The sequence below is a fragment of the Monodon monoceros genome, unplaced genomic scaffold (genome assembly GCF_005190385.1).
Source record: "Monodon monoceros isolate NGI ecotype Baffin Bay Population unplaced genomic scaffold, NGI_Narwhal_1 Super_Scaffold_11, whole genome shotgun sequence".
Taxonomy (NCBI): domain Eukaryota; kingdom Metazoa; phylum Chordata; class Mammalia; order Artiodactyla; family Monodontidae; genus Monodon; species Monodon monoceros.
The window spans coordinates 69,157,583-69,176,617 of record NW_021703767.1 but is presented as its reverse complement, the minus strand read 5'-3'; the positions used below and the strand labels follow the sequence as shown (position 1 = coordinate 69,176,617).

The 19,035-nt window shown below is 44.1% G+C and overlaps 2 protein-coding genes across 8 annotated transcripts in view; one reads left to right on the top strand and one right to left on the bottom strand.

Annotated features, from left to right (window-relative positions):
- MYLK (myosin light chain kinase) overlaps positions 1–19,035 on the top strand; it is a 270,323-nt gene that overhangs the window by 41,332 nt on the left and 209,956 nt on the right. The window contains exon 1 of one of the 6 annotated variants that reach the window (XM_029214526.1): positions 10,799–10,916. The exons of the other annotated variants lie outside the window; for them this stretch is intronic. The gene's annotated coding sequence lies outside the window, so the exon portion shown is untranslated. Of the gene's footprint in view, positions 1–10,798; positions 10,917–19,035 lie in introns of those variants that run through there. 6 annotated transcript variants of the gene reach the window in all.
- LOC114890705 (40S ribosomal protein S27-like) lies at positions 756–5,393 on the bottom strand. 2 transcript variants are annotated; one of them, XM_029214533.1, is made up of 2 exons: positions 5,370–5,393; positions 756–1,066 (listed from the first exon to the last, which is right to left on the bottom strand). In XM_029214533.1, exons 1-2 carry the CDS (start codon positions 5,391–5,393, stop codon positions 818–820), a joined length of 273 nt encoding a protein of 90 aa, XP_029070366.1. In that variant the 3' UTR covers positions 756–817. The 2 variants fall into 2 exon arrangements, with proteins under 2 accessions (XP_029070366.1, XP_029070367.1); XM_029214534.1 differs by lacking the exon at positions 5,370–5,393 and having other exon boundaries at positions 756–1,077.

The window sequence follows — 19,035 nt, the reverse complement described above, 5'->3', positions numbered from 1 at the left end:
TTATTGAGGACAAGGTTATATACAAATCAGAATGTTCCCTAGAAATGACACCTGAATAAAAAAGGACAAGTGGCCCCTGGATATAAGAGATCATTGGTGATCCAAGGAAATGTTTTAGGTTAGAGGGATTAAAAGTAGAAGTTGAATCACCGTACATTGTCACAAACTTGGTGAAGGGAAGCATGTTACCTGGAGTTAAAGTGCACAGGAAAGGTAACAGGCATTTTAAAGTGACAGAGAATTGAAATATTCTTTTGTAAGCTGAAAAGAAATGAGAGGCTCAATAATTGTAGTTTATTACGTTAGAGAGGTAAAAAGCCAAAAAGAGGTAGAGGAGCCAAGTACAGTTCACCCCTTTTTCTCTGGTAAGAAGCAAAAGAATTTCTTAGAGGGCTAGGTTTTGAGTGCTTCAGCTAGATACTGTTAGGACCACACAAGATTTTAAATGCGGCGTCTGTCCTGGATGTATTAAATAACTATTATCTTCTTTTATTCTGCCAATGCGTAGATCAGTGTGAAGATTCAGGTGTCCTCCAGAGTTCGTGGGTTCTTACCAGATTTTCCTCTTTACCCTCTTTGCGGTGCTGGCATCAACAGCTTTCCTCTTTCTTGGTAAGGAGTCCTTATATTCAGCCCTGTGGACTTTTGACTTGGAAACTGCCTTCATTTGATTTCACACATTGCCCCAACTGACTCTAGAGTTGCTCCTGAATACGTGAGGTAGGAACTTCCTAGCAGTAAAACAAGACAGTAAACAGGATGTATCCAAAATGCGTTTATTGGGATGGTTTCCCATTCATCTTGATTCTGGGTGCTTTTAGTGCTGCTTCCATCTGAAGGAGCATCCTTCTGTAAGCCTTGCTTTTCCTCCTGTAGGCTGGCAGAGGACAATAGGGCAGCCAAGACACAAAACTACTGTTTGTGCATGGCTAAAGACGGTGGTGATTTTATAGCAACCTGGGCATTTCACATCCATGAAATAGGAATTGGGGCTCTGTACCAGGCACTTCTTCTTGTGTTTCTTCTCCTCTTCTGGAGAGGGATGAATGAGATCCTTTGCGAGAGTCATGTTATCATGGGGAGGTCATCTCCACCAGAAAGCTGGTTACACCTTTTAATGCAGAAATTCTAGTCCTAGATGGAGAATCTTTCTTATGTTTCAGCAAATGCATTAAAATGTCTATTGCAGCAAAGAAAAGAAAAGAAAGAAACGGTTTAAATGTCCATCAGTAGGAGAATGATAATAGTGGTGTACTCATAGAATGAAATGCTGTACATCTTATGCACAGGAGCAAAAAGAACTATCGCTATATTTCTTAACAGATGGATCTCAAAAACATAGTTGAATGAAAGAAGCAGGGTATGGAAGGATATGAAAAGAATAATATTTATATAAGTTTTAAAGTCTGAAAAGCAATAATAAATAGTGTTTATGCTTATATTTTCTTTTTAGGAATCCATGCAAACATGCCAGGGAATGATAAACAATGAGTTTGTGATGATGCTTCTCTAGGGAGAAAGGAAAGGGCTTGAAAATGGGAAGAGAGGGCTCAAAAATAGCCTCAAGTGTATCTGATGTTCTTTTTATTGAAGATCTGTTTGTCGCTATGTTGGAAATCTTTCACCATTTAAAAGTTGTTTTATCCTAAATGCAATGAGGTATCCTGGATTGGATCCAGGAGCAGAAAAAAAGACATTAGTAGAAAAATTGGTGAAATCCAAATAAAATCTGGAATTTAGTAAATAATGTACCAATGTTGGTTTTGTAGTTCTGACAAATGTACCATGGTAATGTAAGATGTTAAAATTAGGGGAAATTGGTTAAAGGAACTCTCTGCATCATCTTAGCAACTTTTCTAAAAATCTAAAATTATTCCGAAATGAAATGTTTATTTTAAGAAGTGAGGGCAGAGTTTAGAACACTTTAGAACACTCCTAGAGGGCAAGACCAGTCTCTCTGGTAAGTCTGATTTATTCCCGTTTCATGTTTGGTACTCCCTTAAAGTTCAGAGATCTTAGAGCAGGAGGGGGCTCTAACAGAGCACCCTATCCAGCCCCTTTCCTCTGGGAGGTAAGACAGGTAAGGTATTTAAAAAGAAACTCCTGGAGACCAGAGAGGCTGAGGAACTCAGTGAGCAGGGAGGACTGGAACCAAGTTTTATCTCCTAGGATGATCTTTGTTCCTACTTCATTGCCTCTCATAATAAAGGCAAATGAGGTTGAACAGCCTCCCTTATTTGTTTGTTTTGAAAACGGGAGGAAAAGAATTACATATCACCCAGAAATGACCAAAGTCACAAGGTAGAGAGGTCAATGCGAGGTTGGTACATCATTTTGTCTCTTTGTTATGAACCTCCTTAGGATTTGAGACTGCCTACCCCCTGAGGGCAGAGTGGGCTGGGCTGGGAGGGAACTAAGAATTGTAGAATGTATCTGTGTCCTCAGTTCTTCTCAGAACCATAGATGTAATTGCCCCCATCTTACAGAAGAGGTAACAGGCTTAGAAAGGTTAAAAATCACTTCCCCAAGGTTATAAAACTAATAAGAGGTAGGCCTATTGTGATATGCTGATGTAATAAATTTGTCATGTTTCCTGGAAATAGCTCTTAAAACCTTTGTAATTTCTTAAGTGATAAGAGCTATATGGACATCTTTTGTTCCTAACTCCTTAAGTAGCACTAGAGCATAAAGATGAAATGGGTGTTTTTTGTTATTCATAAGAAGCCTGTTTCAACCACTGAGTTTATATTAATGAGGTGGTTTTTGGAAAGCCCCTAGAAAACCATAGGAAGGGGGATAGTTGCCAGCAGAGCCAGCCAGGTGATTAGAGAGTTGGAACTTTCAGTTCCACTTCCTGACCTCTGGAGAGGGGGGAGAAGGGCTAGAGATTGACTTAATCACCAGTGGCCAATGATGTATTCATTCATACCTATGACAGGAAGCCGCCATAAAAACCCAAAAAGATGGTGTTTGGAGAGCTTTTGGGTTGTTTCATCTATGTGCCAGGAGGGCGGTATACCCCAGACTCCATGAGACAGAAGCCCCTGTGCTTGGGACTTTTCCGGACCTCACCCTATGTATCTCTTCATCTGACTGTTCATTCATGTTCTTTACTATCCATTGTAATAAACCATTAATCTAATAAGTAAACTGTTTTCTTGAATTCTGTGAGCTGTCCTAGCAAGTGATCAGACTCAAGGAGGGGAGTCGTGGGAGCCTCTGATTTATAGCCAGTCAGTCAGAAATCCAGGTAACAACCTGGACTTGCAGTTGGTACCTGAAGTGGGGGCAGTCTGTGGGATCTAATGCTCTCTCCAGGTAGATAGTGTCAGAATTGAATTCAATTGTAGGACACTCAGCTGGTGTTGCAGAGAATTGCTTGGTGAGGGGCAAACCTCTACACATTTGGTGACCAGAAGTGAAGCAGAATGTCATCACAGAGTAGAGAAAAGTAAAGGAGAGTTTTCCTTTTACATCTATGTTATAGGAAGCCAGGGCAGACTCTAAGAACTCATATTTAAGGAAGACCCCTCTGAAGTCAGGGAGGATAAATTCCCCAGAGCCAACAGCCACTCTTGGAACAGCTGGGGCTGGGAATGATGTAGAACATGAGCCAAGGCAGAACCACAGCCCGGAACGGACTGAGAAGAGCTTCAGGGGAGTGGGCATCAGGCCTGCCAGGGTTAGAAGCCACTGCAGATTCTTCCCTCTGGAAAAGAAAGTCATGTGGGTAAGCTTCCTGCGCTCCCACTCCTCCTTCCTCTGTCCCGTCTCAGCTGCAGGGCCTGTGTCTGCTAGCCTTCCGGGGAAGGGCTCCCTAAAACCAAGGGCCTCGTTTTGTTTAGTTGTTGTTGAAGAGGCTCATGTGACTGAAGAGGACTCCTCAGGTCTTGATTGAGGTGATGTGGTTGAAAGTAAACTGTAAATCTCTATGTAAATATGGTTGTTGGCTGAACAGTGTAAACCTGGGAGGTTTGTGAGGGCAAGGGGAGAAAAGTGCCTCTTGAGAGAGGTCTCCCAGGAGAATATGAGATTAGTTGAGGTTCAGTGAATTCCTTTGTTGCTAACTCAAGAAGCATATTTGAAGGATAAGCTTCCTCACTTAGAGTAGAGCATCCCAGACTTGTCGCCATAGTGACAGTGCTCAAACGGAGGCTTTAAAGCCAGAAAACACCAGGTCAGAGGGATTCTTTTGGAGCCATGATTCTCCAGTAGAGGACTCAGCTATTGTGTGCTATGGAAGAGAGGGACAGGGAGTTTGAATAGCTTCCCTTCCTTCCTGTCTCTTGCTGTGGGGCTTTTGTTTTGGTTTTTCTCTCTGAACTGATGTGGCCTTTGGAAAGGGGTGCCTCCCTGCAGAAGGAACTCGTCTTCATTAAAACCTGTGTCAGAAGCTGGAGGCACCAACAATAAACTATCCTAAAAAGAAATTAAGAAAACAATCCTATTTACAATAGCGTTAAAAAGAATTAAATACATATGAATAAATTTAACTAAGGAGGTGAAAGACCTATACACTGAACACTATAAGACATTGATGAAAGAAATTGAATAAGACACAAGTAAATGGAAAGATAGCTCGTGCTCATGGATTGGAAGAATTAATATTGTTAAATCATCTGTACTACCCAAAGAGATCTACAGATGCAATGCAATCCCTATCAAAATTCCAATGACATTTTTCACAGAAATAGAACAAACAATCCTAAGATTAGTATGGAACCACAGAAGACTCTGAGTAGCCAAAGCACTCTTGAGAAAGAAGAACAAAGCTGGAGGCATTACAATTCCTGATTTCAAACTATATTACAAAGCTATACTTATCAAAACAGTATGGTACTGGCATTAAAACAGACATGTGTCAGTGGAACAGAATAGAGAGCCCAGAAATAAACCCATACATATACAGTCAACTAATCTTTGACAAGGGGTCCAAGAATACACAATGGAGAAAGAAGAGTCTCTTCAACAGATGGTGTTGGGAAAATTTTGCATATCCATATGCAAAAGAATGAAATTAGACCCTTATACTATACACAAAAGTCAAATAAGAATGGATTAAAGACTTAAACAGAAGACTTGAAACTTTAAAACTCTCAGAAGAAAACATAAGAAAAAAGCTCCTTGACATTGGTCTTGGCAGTGATTTTTTAGATATGACACCAAAAACTCAGGCAACAAGAACAAATATAAACAAGTGGGACTATATCAAACTAAAAAGCTTTTGCTCAGCAAAGGTAACCATCAACAAAATGAAAAGGCAACATACAGAATGGGAGAAAATATCTGAAAACCATATATCTAAAAAGGGATTAATATCTAAAATATATAAAGAACTCATATAGCTCAATAGCAGAAACAAAACAAACAAAAACCCACCACAAAGAAATCATAACCCAATTAAAAAATGAGCAAGGGACCTGAATAGACATTTTCCCAAAAATGACATCCAAGTGGCCAATAGGTATATGAAAATGTGCTCAACATCACTAATCTTACTGATAGTGCTGAAGGACAGACAGAACAAAAAGTAATTCTGAAGGAACTGTTACTGTAATTGAAGCTTGTAGAAGGATAGGGATTTTATATATATATATATATATATATATATATATATATAATTTTACTCTGTTATATATCTGATTCTAAGTGTTGAAAACTGACCTAAGTATTCTTCACTAGTTCATGTCTTTATCCTTGCATGTGTTTTGTGAATTCCTATAGATAAAATGTGTTTTATGGTTATTAGTCTTACAGACAAAAAGTTCAAGTCATCTCATTGCTTTGAGTTCTCTGCAGGGTTCAAGGGTATCATAGGGTGTCTGACCCACTAATTGCTAATGTTATCTGGTAGTGTTATTCTTGGACTTTAATGACCTCAGAGTTTCCATATTACCTCCTTCTGTTATAACACAGCATACAAGTAGGGCCTGAGGAGAGTTCTCCAAACTGAGAATTTCAGGACAATTTCTCTATAGAGGGTTCACTAAGAAATCCACAGGAATCATGTAATGCCTAGCAGATGCTCCTTCTCTTTAGGGAAGGCACACATGTCTCTGGGGTGTTGTATGTTTCCAGATACTTGGAAGTCTTCTAGGTGGTTCTTGATGTGTCTAATATGGAATAATCCCCAAAATATATTAAGTGAAAAAAGCAAGGTACAAAACAGAATGTGTCATATGCTATCATTTGTTTTTAAGAAAGAAAGTGGGGACAAAAACATATATGTATTTTTATAACATATTCCTAGAAGACACTGATGACATGGCTGATTCTGAGGAAGGGAAGTTGGAGCTGAATACCTAGGAGCAGGGGAGGGTGAAAGACCTTTTACTGCATACCCTTTGAATCTTTTGAATCATATAAATGTATTGGCTATTCAAAGAGAAGTACAAGTTTGAGTAAAAACAAAATCCTTCTACCAAGAAATAAACCAGCACACCTGTGGTCACTTTATCTACAGCAAAGGAGGCAAGAATATACAGTGGAGAAAAGATAGTCTCTTCAATAAGTGGTGCTGGGAAAACTGGACAGCTACATGTAAAAGAATGAGATTAGAACATTTCCTCACACCATATACAAAAATAAACTCAAAAAGGGTTAAAGACCTAAATATAAGACATGAAACCATAAAACTCCTAGAGGAGAACATAGGCAGAAAACTCTTTGACATAAATTGTGGCAATATTTTGGGGGATCTAGCTCCTCATGCAAAAGAAATAAAAGCAAAAATAAACAAATGGGACTAGTTAAACTTAAAACTTTTGCACAGCAAAGGAAACCATCAACAAAACAAAAAGACAATCTACTGAATGGGAGAAAATATTTGCAAATGATGCAACTAACAAGGGATTAATATCTAAAATATACAAATGGCTCATACAACTCAATATAAAAAAAAAAAATCCAAAGAAGAAATGGGCAGAAGACTTGAATAGACTTTTTTCCAAAGAAGACGTAGTGATGGCTAACAGGCACGTGAAAAGATGCTCAACATCGCTATTAGAGAAATACAAGTCAAAACAACAAGTTATCACCTCACACATGTCAGGATGGCTATCATCAAAAAGTCTACAAATAACAAACGTTGGTGAGGATGTGGAGAAAAGGCAATCCTTGTATCCTGTTGGTGGAAATGTACATTGGTGCAGCTGCTATGGAAAACAGTATGGAGGTTCCTCAAAAAACTAAAAATAAAACTATGATATGATCCAGCAATTCCATTCCTGGGTATATATCTGGAAAAAATGAAAACACTAATTTGAAAAGGTACATGCACCCCAGTGTTCATAGCAGCACTATTTACAATAGCTAATATGGAAGCCACCCAAATGTCCATCAACAGATGGATGGATAAAGAAGGTGCTGTATACAATGGAATATTACTCTGCCATAAAAAAGAACGAAATTCTGCCACTTACAATGATGTGTATGGACCTAGAGTGTATTATGCTAGTGAAGTAAGTCAGACAGAAAAAGACAAATACTGTGTTATCACTTATATGTGGAATATAAAAAATTAAATATATCTAGTAAAACAGACTCACCAATGTAGAAAACAACCTAGTGGATACCAGTGTGGAGAGGGAAGAGGAGAGGGGCAAGATAGGGGTATGGGATTAAGAGATACAAACTACTATGTATGAAACAGATAAGCAACAAGGATATACTGTATAGCACGGAATTATAACCATTATTTTGTAATACCTTTAAATGGAATATATAAAAATACTAAATCATCACTACGCTGTAAATCACTGTAAATGCTGTAAATCACTATCTGTACCTGAAACTAATATAATGTTGTAAATCAACTATGTTTCAATAAAACAAAATCCTTCTAGGGTGGTTAATCTGACTTGAGACTTAAATTGGCCCCTGATAATTCACTCTTTGCTCCCATTTCTCATCACTTAGGTCTTCCCTCTCAGACCCTCTGCCTCTGATCATTTGCCTGCAGCAGACATGTTGCAATATCCCCCTCCCTGTCAGAGTCTAATAGAGACTCCGCACAGGGGTGAGCCAGCATTTCTAAAATATCTCTGGTGACCAATTGCCATGTTCGGCCCTAAACCTTCTAGACTGGTTATTCTCAAACTTGAGCCTGAATCAGGCTCACCTGGAGGGCTTGTTAAAACACACCTGGCTGGACCCACTCAGTTTCTTCTATTCAGCCGGTGTGGGGTAGTTCCAACAAGTTCCCAGGTGATGTTAGTTGGGAACCACACTTTGAAAACCAGAGCTCTAGACTAGTTTCTCCTGTGATGTGTTGATGTGCAGTTTTGATGTCCCAACTGTGTCCTCATTTAGACATATAAAGAAATAAAAAACGGGAGAGGTTTGTCCCTTTCCACAGGCATGCTTATAGCTCACCATCATCCAGCTCTCTCTCTAACCAGCAGTACTCATCAGGCTCCAATCCCTTTATAAAATGATCGGCATGTCACCACCAGCAGGACTGACACTTCAGAAGCCTGCAGCCCCCTTCATCTGTACTCCCAGAGCAGACATCCTTGTAGTCTTTGCTGTCAACTCTCTGTGAAGATTTAATTGGTATTTAAGGCATTAAAAGGGTCATGCTAATTACTGATTCCCCTTCCACTGTTCCTCAGCAGGGGTACTATTAGCATTTTAGATGAGATAATTCTTTATAATGAGTATTCTGTTTAATGTAGCATTTTAGCATTCTTGTCCTCCCACCCCCAAGTCATATGGGAATTAATAATCCCACCACATTTCCCAGTGCCCCTCCCGCTCGAAACTTCCTCTTCCCCTCTTTGCTGTAGAATGCGTGGTGAGGTGCCCTGAGAATCACTGTGCCTAGTACTTAAGCTTCCAGACTCCTGCCCAAATGACATTGCTTTAGTTCCCTGCAAAAATCTCAAGTCACGTTTTAATATTTTTCTTACTTTCATAAGTGTTGATGTTAAAAAGGGGCCAAATAGTGAGCGTTTCTTTCTGAAAACCCTATGGGTAGAATCATTCATGTGATGTTCAGTTCCCTCTCTGCAGAGATGAGCACTGTTTCTTGATGAAGTGCCTTTGCATCCTCACAGCAAGGAGAATTATGTGACCCATTCTGTTTCCTTTTTTTTTTACTATGAGTGTCATGAAACTTAGGGGACAGATGTAATGCTTGATACGTTTGTAAAATTAGTTTAGAAAACCATTTTCCGTATATTATCAGCTTTTATACAGTTTTAGTTTTTAAATAATCAGTTTAATTTTGTATTTTCTTGTGAGTGACTTCGGGTCCTTTTGGAAACCATCCTTGATGCAGGTTGAGCTGTGAAAGGATTATAGCCGGAAGTGGCCTAATCCGCTGGACAAAAGAATGGGCTGGGCGGAGCATCCCCGGCTCCCATGGGCACCGGGTGGGATGTGGGCCTGAGGCACAGGAGAACAGGTGAGGAGGTGCCTCCTGCTGGCAGCCAGCGGAAGAGTGGCTGGCGAGGATGAGATGCCAGGTGTGCTCCAGCTGGAGGTGGAGTCAGGGTCAAGCCACAGGTGCCTGAGCCCTTTACCAAGGGTGGAGAATCCTTGAGTAGAGGGGCAGCAGATGGACTGACCTTGCTGGGTGGAGAGCAGTTCCGCTGGGACCGACTGGCTTAGGCCATGAGAGACACAGAAACCATTACTTATAGGAGCACCCATCCTGCTTCAGCTCCCACCTGGTCCTGTGGCCACACGGGTTACCAGCAGCAAGTGGGTTCAGGTGGGGCTGGCACCCTTGGGATTAGCTCTCTGCTGAAGCTCCCTGTCCAGGTGGGAAAGAACGTCTAGCCGCGGCACTGTAACAGGGCGAGGATTGCACCCCACCCCACCCCTCTTCAGAGGGTCCAGTCACTCCCATTTCTTCTTCAATGTACACCTCAAAGTGGGGGGGACCACCATCCTAGACTGAGCATCCACCCTCTAGATCTCCTGTGTGATGGAAGGGATGTGTAAGGACCTTTCCGCCTGAAAGTTCCTCTGCTGAAATTCCATCATGAGCATTTGATTTCCTTGGGTTTACAAAGAATCTTTTACTAATACACCTTCTGGAAGGGCAACACATAATGGGCTCAGAGATAAGTCATTCGTTCCTTTGAGAGAATGGATTTACTGCATACGCTTGATGTAAGTATTTGTTTCCCTCTTAAGGAATATCTGAGATTTGCTGCTGGAGGGAAACAGGTTTGTGAAGGGGGGAGAAGGGGTGAACTTCGGGAGCCTGGACCAGGCTGAGGGGTGGGCGCCATGGGCTGCCTGCATGTGGGTTCTGCGGGGCATGGGACGTGGGCTGGGTCCTGGGACAGTGGGGGCCGGGGGCTCACTCACTCCTGAGGACAGTCTTCTCCCAGATTTGGGTACTTTCTCCCCGTCCTGTGGGCATCCCCTTCCCCTGGCTGTGTCACCAAAGCTGGGCCCCTCCAGAGACCCCAATGGCCTCCTGAGAGGCCTGCCGGGTGTCCTTCCTCCCTCATCCCTTCTAGGGCCTCTCCCCGGACACTGCACCCTCACCCCAGCGCCATCCTCCCTGGCTCTCCTGCATCTGTCCTCTGTGGCGGAAGGAAGCACCTTGTTCTGGTTCTCCTCGTAACCATTGTTCCTGAACTCTAAACCCATAGCCGCCCACACGTGGTCATAAAAGCAACAATTGTTGACCTTGGGACATTTTCAACAGCCTCTCCAGTGATGAGGTCCTCCGGCTGCCGCTACCACTCCCTGTTGCATGTCTGTCCCCGCCTCGGCTTTCCTGTCCTCCTTTCCGCCGGGCATCGGCCAGGTGGCTGCCAGATCGGCTGCCCCTGCGGCAGTCCAGAGCACTTCAGGAGTGTCCCGGCTGAGGGCTCCCCACGGTGAGGCAGACCTCCAGGACTTCTTTCCTTGTCCTCACAGCCCAGTTACCACAACAAGCAGCAGAGGAGACATTGGTGAGTGGGCAGAGTTTAAATTGTGCTGTTGACCCCGCCCGCTCAGTCCGCCCTGAGGAGCTGCCGGAGGGGACCACAGTGCCCAAGGTGAGATGACACCTGGCCGGGTGCCCAGGCAGGTGGGGGTGAAGTCAACATGCTTTAGCATTATCTGTTGACCTTGGCTTAGCCGGTCAGAATTCTAGAAGTGGTCGAGTCAGTGGGAGCCATCAGTGGAGCCAGCCAGGAATCAAGATTGCTTAAGTGTCTGCCGGGTGCCCTGGCCTCTGCTAGAAGCTATTCGTACTGCCAAACTGTGGTGCTCCAGCTTCCCGACTGCCCCAAGCTTCTTCCTCCACTGCTCCAGGAGGCTGCTGTGATGAACGCCACTTGTTTTTTTGTTTGAAATTAATTAATTAATTAATATTTATTTTTGGCTGCATTGGGCCTTCGTTGCTGTACACGGGCTTTCTCTAATTGCAGCGAACCGGGGCTACTCTTCGTTGTGGTGCGCAGGCTTCTCGTTGCGGTGGCTCCTCTTGTTGCAGAGCATGGGCTCTAGACGCACGGGCTCAGTAGTTGTGGTGCACGGGCTTAGTTGCTCCGAGGCATTTTGGATCTTCCCGGACCACAGATCAAACCCGTGTCCCCTGCATTGGCAGGCGGATTCTTAGCCACTGTGCCACCAGGGAAGTCCCTCCATTCGGTTTTGATTTCCCCTTTGACCCTGTGTTTCCTTGTCAAGCAGACCTCGTTGGGGTTGGCGCACAGGTAGAATTCCGTGTTAATGTGGGCCCAGCTATTCCGGGTGCTGACCAAGAGCTGCACAGACATGGTCATCTCCACTCTGTTTAGTGAGAAGTCCTGTGTTAGGGTGACATAGAGTGAGTGTTTAGATGGGGACTTCTTTGGGCAGCTATTCAATGGTGAATAATATTGCAAATAATATTCTGAAATATATTTCTCAATAGTATTTCAAACATGTCAGTGATCTTTTGGGATTTCCTATGTGTTATTTGAGGGGGATCGGGATTCATTGCTTTTTGCAGGTTTAGCCAGTGAGGGAGATGGGTTTTCTGTTGCCACCATGCTGACCCTCAGGCTTATAGCGTGTCAGGGGTCCTCAGCCAGGGGGCCATCTGTTCACTCTCAGTGCAAAGGAGGCTGATGGGGCCACAACCAATTCTAGTGAAGCAAAGAGTGTGAGAAGGAAGAGGAAGGGAAAGAGGAATTAGTGAAAGGAAGCGTGGCCTGTGATTTTATAGCACTGATTGTTTTCCCCATGGTTCTAAAGGTGCTCTGAGCTATGGCCCCATCACTGAAGTGAGAGAGTAGCCTCTTAGACTACTTGGAAAGGCAAAAAAAAGTATGTAGGGGCTGCACTTTCATTAAGAAAATAAATCCTGTAACTTTAAAGGAATTAAAAAAAAAATGACAGTGAGGTTGGACTCTGAAGTGGCTGATAAAGAAAAAAAGTAGTGGTGTCCTACTGCTGCCTGAAAGAAAATACAGAACCTGCATCTGAGATGGGAGGCATTATTTTAGTATTCAGGGGAGGCTGGATCAAAGTGAACACTCTGTATGTCTGAGCATGGCTCCCTTGGAAGGTGAAGCCTTAAAGCCATGACTTTGTGAAGCAGCAGAGGCAGAAGATCAAAGGATGGAGAAATTAACGCAAGTTGCTTTATTTTTATTTATTTATTTATTTGTGGTACGCGGGCTTCTCACTGTTGTGGCCTCTCCTGTTGTGGAGCATAGGCTCCGGACGCGCAGGCTCAGCGGCCATGGCTCACAGGCCCAGCCGCTCCGCGGCATGTGGGATCTTCCCGGACCGGGGCACGATCCCGCGTCCCCTGCATCGGCAGGTGGACTCTCAGCCACTGTGCCACCAGGGAAGCCCAAGTTGCTTTATTTTAAAGGCAGGTTTGCCTCGGCTAAAATGGGGCTGAAGGTAGAGCCACTGGTGCTGAGAGGGCTGTGCATGAAGCCCTTTCTGTGTAGTTACCAGCTTTATGCTCAGGACAGGGAAGTTTGCAATGAGGAAAAGAGGACAGGCAAACTTCTGTTGTAAAACCTAGAGCAGATGGGGCTGCAGAAATCATCCAGTACTCTTTTTCCTCCTTAGTGAGGAAACAGGGCCTCATGAGTATAGCCGTTAACCTGGTCGGTGTAGAGGCTAACCAGAACTCGGTGCCCTTCTCCAGGGTCCCTTAAAGTCTGAGCCAGTGGACCCCTCATAGATGATGCAGGGACCTTTAGCAAATATTTCTTTCTTTTTAAAAAAATTTATTTATTTATTTTTATTTTTTGTCTGTGTTGGGTCTTTGTTGCTGCGCACGGGCTTTCTCTAGTTGCGGCGAGCGGGGGCAACTCTTTGTTGCAGAGCACGGGCTTCTCATTGTGGAACACGGGCTCTAGGCACGCTGGCTTCAGTAGTTGTGGCACGCGGGCTCAGTAGTTGTGGCGCATGGGATCTAGAGCGCAGGCTCAGTAGTCGTGTCGCACGGGCTTCGTTGCTCCGCGGCATGTGGGATCTTCCCGGACCAGGGCTCAAACCCATGTCCCCTGCATTGGCAGGCAGATTCTTAACCACTGCGCCACCAGGGAGGTCCCGCATGTGTGTATTCTTTTTCAGATTCTTTTCCATTATAGATTATTGCAAGAAATTGACTACTGTTCCCTGTGCTATACAGTAGGATCTTGTTGTTTATTTTATATATAGTGTGTATCTGTTAATCACAAGCTCCTAATTTATCTCCCCTTCCCCTTTTCTAACTGTAAGTTTGTTTTGTGAGTCTGTTTCTGTTTTGTAAATAAGTCATTTGTATCATTTTTTAGATTCCACATATAAGTGATACCGTATGAACTTTGTCTGTCTTACTTCACTTAATATGATAATCTCTAGGTCCATCCATGTTGCTGCAAATGGCATTATTTCATTCTTTCTTATGGCTGAGTAGTATTCCACTGATTGGGTTTTATTGATCTGTACCTGTGGGGGTAACCAGGTGTGAAGGTCTGGCCACCTCTGACTGGGGGGGACAGTCTGTTGTGGAACAGCCTCAAAACCCCCTAAGGGTTGAGTACTTTAGGAGTTAATCTGCGTAGGTAGAGAGATGAGTTTTCTGACAATCGGGAGTCTGGGATGAGATTTGGATCCTGTCCTGTCTCTTACCCAGACATAATGAAACCGGAGGACCGTTGGATCATAGGAAAGCATAGAAGCAGTTTTTGGATGTGACACTGTGAGAGCTTTGAAGAGATGGGAGGCCACCTTGAGGAGGCAGGACCAGAAGTTGAGAGCCCTCTATAACACAAGGGAGACTTGGGGTGTGGGATGAGAGTTGAAGCTGGTAATAAGCCTGCAAGCCAAGGATCCATCCCCTGGAGTTATCCTGGGAACCTAATTGCTAAACTCTCCTGGGTAATCCTTGACCATGGGGCCTGATAAAGTCCAAGCTTACTGCTGAAACTATGTTATTATTCATTTGATATCCATTAAAGCCGTCACAGATTAATTATTTTTCAAAAGAAAGAAAACTATGCCACAGTTCTGCAAGTAACTTATGACCAGATGTTGAGATCTTGGTATACCCAGTCATGCTTAAAAATATTGTAAGAAATCTTCAGACAGTAAAATCTAAAAATAAAACCCCCTCAATTTAAAAAGATGAATAAGAGAAAAAGCATTGTAGTTCAAGAGATTTATTGGCTCACTTATTTTTATTTATTTTTGAAAAGAATCATGTTATAATTTAATGCCAGATGCTGAGACCCAGATATACCCAGTTTTGTGGTGGAGAGGGAGGGTACATATAAAATGCAAGAAAGTACCCAAGGGACAAAACGATGAAAATCACTGGTTGCTTATCTGAATAGTCAGTGGGTACCTGTGAGCTAGAGTTTGTCACGTGTACCCAAGGGACAAAACGATGAAAATCACTGGTTGCTTATCTGAATAGTCAGTGGGTACCTGTGAGCTAGAGTTTGTCACGTGCGTGAATCCTTGATCTGAAAATGAGGGACAGTGGTAGTGGCAGTGGTAGAGGATGGGAGTAAAGATCTTGTCCCACTAATTTACGGTGTCTGACAAAGATTTGGAACCACTGACAGCTTCATATCTACCGGCCTCCTACTAAGCTACCTGGGGTGAGTTGAAATTGCATTTCATAACGTTGTCCCTAACTGTGCCCCTGTCTTTCTTAGTGCCAGAGATGAGTCTGAAGCACATACATGGCAGTATGTGCACTTCCCTACCCCATTCACACAGCTGCCTTCTCAGATCTCGACTTGCTCTGGGTTACAACCTTAGTGGTTTTAGGACAGATTTCCCAGCAGGACGTGGGTGTTCTTACCTCTTCTTCCTAACTACACCAGCTGGTGTCCTGCTGATCTTCAGCTGTGTCACATCCCGTAGGTCACACATCTCTACCTTTTGGAAGTGGAGGTGTTAATACAGAGGCTCACCCAGTGCTCTCAGTAAAGGGTAAGGGGAGAACAAAGAGCATCCTAGGATGATTGTAGAACTCACCGTGCTCTTAGCCACAAATTGAATGAAGGTAGAAACCTGTCAAGAGCTTTATACAATTCAAACTGGTGTCTCATGCTATGGATGAGAACCTAGATTTAGAAGGAGGGTCTGCCTGGTCTGGTGGGAGAAGTGAGTGGAACGGGAGGAGAGACTGTGGTCTGTGCACCTCTGACAGAGGCACTGGAAAGGGGGACCTTCGAGTTCAGAAGCTGTCTCCCCTCAAAAAAGCTTTAGAAGACACCTCAAATGAATGGAACTTTCGATTAAAATCAAGAAGATGAAAATCGAAATGAATAAATAAGGAAATAAATAAAAATTCTTCACTTAGAATTTTTAGAAAATCAGCTAAGTGTAGATAAACTATGATAAGGTTGATGATAGTTTAATATCTTTACTGTAGGGGTCAGGGGGTGGTTATTTTGTCACTGTCTCTTCTCTAGGTTGTCTTTAATCACTATGGAGGGTCTGAGATTTCACCAATTGGCAAGCTAGTGAGTTTGCTGCCAAGGTTTCATGAATGCTGGCAGAAGCTGAGCTCCATGGGTTAGGGACAGGACTTTATGATTCATAACAATGACAGTGACCAGAGAACCAGCATTTTCTCTCACTGGTTCTTTGAGCTCCAATTTCCATAGGGTGACACCTGCCCACACAGTGGAGAGAAATCCTGAGATTAGGGAACTCAGACCTTTTATAATGGACAATAAGCGTGCCTGTTCTTTGCTCCAAAGAAAGACACTCTTTCTTCCAAGGTTGTTCATGATACAAATATTCTTGAAAAGATAATCTGGAGCAAAGGCAGTCAGTGCCTGTGCTTGCCGGATATACAGCACATGAGAGACCCATAGAGAATGGCTCCTAGCTGCGGCATCCGTACAAAGGGGAAGGAAGCTAGTGTATATGGCCTGCTTGTTCTGCACCACACGCTGACCAGGAGACTTCTCACAACTCACCTCATCAAAGCTCAGAGGTGGTACTGTTGTTTTCTGAGTAAGAAAGCTGGTGAGTAACGGAGTATCAGCTGCAGGACTTGCACGTGCATCGCATACTTCTTACGCTAAGCATTGTGCCAAGAAGTAGCTGAGACTTAATTAGCTGCTTACCAGCTGCCTCGCCAGGCACAGCTCGAAGAGTTCTCTGCGAACGGACACGCATTTCTCATGCCTAAGGTTATCGGCTGCTGCAGAGGAAACTGCAGAGGAAGCTGAGGCATGGGGGATGGTGGCGCCGAGATTCAAACCTGTGGTTTATCCACTGTGCTCCTGTGTGCTTTCCTCAGTCCTCAGGCTCACCCCAAGGGGGTCCTGGTGAAACTAGCATGAACCCAGAGGACGTGAAACGGTTTGGAAACAATGGCAAGTAGGAACAGCCGAAAGGGTCGAGTGTGTTTCATCTGCAGAAGGATAAAGGATAAATGATGATTGTCTTCAGATATTTGTAGCCGTGTCTTGTAGAGAGGTAGAGTTCATGTGGCTCCAGGGGACAGAATTGGGTCCAGTTAGGCGAAGCCATATCACGGCTCAGCAGACCCTGCTGTACACAGTGACTGGAACTCCTTCCCCTGCCACCCCTTCCTGTCCCCTCTCTGAGCATTTTCCCCTGTCAATGCTCAGAGAGAGTTCCTGCATGAGTGGGGCGGGGGAGAGTTCTAACTCTAGGGAACCCCAGCCTGCCCTAAGGGGGCTGGAGGGGTTAGTCTCAGAGGCATCCCTAGTCCTGCAGTTCCCGGCATTCTTACGGAGGGACCCACCAGGATCTTGGCTAAGTCCTCCCTCCATCCCTGATGGGTTTGGTTCCATCCCCGTGATCAGCAGCCTCATGGCTCAGCCAGGTCCTGGCAATTGTCCACAAACATGTCAGTCCCACCCTTGCCCAGTTCGGGGCAGAACAGCATTCCTCTACTGGATGGGAGGTTGAGTTCGAAGATCTCCCTGCACTCTTAACTGTGTCTGTGGTTTTGTGATTTACTCTTTCCTTGTCGAGTAGCCCATGCTTTAAAAAGCAAGTGGGAGCAGGCGGTTGGGTCCATTGCTGCTCTGTAAGGACCTGGCTGTGGACCCGTGGTCACTCCCCTGGTCTTGGGCAGCTCCAGTCCTGAGTGGAACAGGTCTGGTCCAGGTGCAGGTCCAGGAAGGAATTTGGGAAGATGGTGAAAAATAGGAATGGTGGCAGCTGGTTTAAATGGCATCTGTTCCACTCAGCCAGAAACATCTGTCAGAAGCGACAGACACCCTAAATGTGGTCTCAATTAGCCTGTGCGTATCTTTGCAATAAGTGCATTCTCATCAAAGGATTTTAGAGAGTGATGTTTAGCCCCATGTAAAGGGCATGATCAGGATCTGATCTCTGATCCCGAAATAATGTCTCTGCTATCCCAGATGTCGGGAGTAACTAAAAATATACTTAAAACTCTGAGGAATTCTTGGTTTACTGGACCCATCTCCTTTTTCTATCGACCTCCCTCCGGAAAGCAAGAAAACAAAGAAGTGAGCCAAAAAGCTTTAATTATCTAGTCTGCTGACATTATTTTATCTGAGCCGCCGATATTAAATTTGCACAGCGTTGCATTTCAATCCCAGAGCTAAGAGCAACCTCTGCACACTTGGGCCTTTGTCCTGCTGCTCTTTGTGGCCAGTATTCTGTTTTCTACCCCATCCCACCCTCCCTCAGATTTCTTAAATTCCAGAGTTCTGGGTGGCACTGGAAATTATCTGTCTGTGGAATGTCCATACTTTAGGAAAGTCCCTGAACTTGTGTGTTTATTCCCTAGTTCCGTTCCCCTCAACTCATCGTGGCCATTTGTGGTTGAGTTCTGGCATGTGCCCATCATTGAACAAACCTGGATGTGGTAGGAGCATTTTGCCCTGTTTCTATCACTGACATAAATGAAGTTCTATCAGTTTCTATCATTGACATGTGGAGAAGGAAGAGAAAGTCTGGCCGGTTTGTTTTTTTCTTCCTTCATATACAAATTTAATTTTCCCTGTTATATCTTTAACATTTCTGGCCTGTCAAATGTACCTTCAATTTCAGTTTGGTTCTCTGGGCTGTGACCTTTCACCTGGTTTAATGTTGACACAGTCACCTATTAGCTGGTTTATTTAGCACCCAATTGATGCTATTGTTATTGCTACAACTAGGTCACATTTACTGAGGGCTTCTGGTGTGCCAAGGACTGTGCGGAGGGCTTCCATCTTCAAGCCTCTTCAAGCAAGTACTGTTACAATCCTGCCCATTTTACAAGTGAGGACACAGGCTGAGAGGAGAAAACATTTGCTGAAGGTCCTACAGCAGAGCTGGGATTGGAAGCCAGGCACCGTGGCCCCAGAGTTGGTTAATTTCACGCCCTTTTTCAAACCACCCACAGGCCCTCTGCTGTGCATACAAGTGTCCCCACTAATGCTCCAGGGAGTGTCAGTGTCTTTATGAAACCCCATCCCCTGCAAGTGTTTAATAAGAAGTGACTGTGCAGGACATCACCATGGAGATACAGCGATGTCCAAACCTGAGCCCTTCCCCCCACCCTCCAGGGCGCTGCGGAGACAGAGCCTCCACAGTCAGAGCTAGGGCGCTGTTTCAGGGCCTTCTCGGCCTGGTGATAGTGATCCT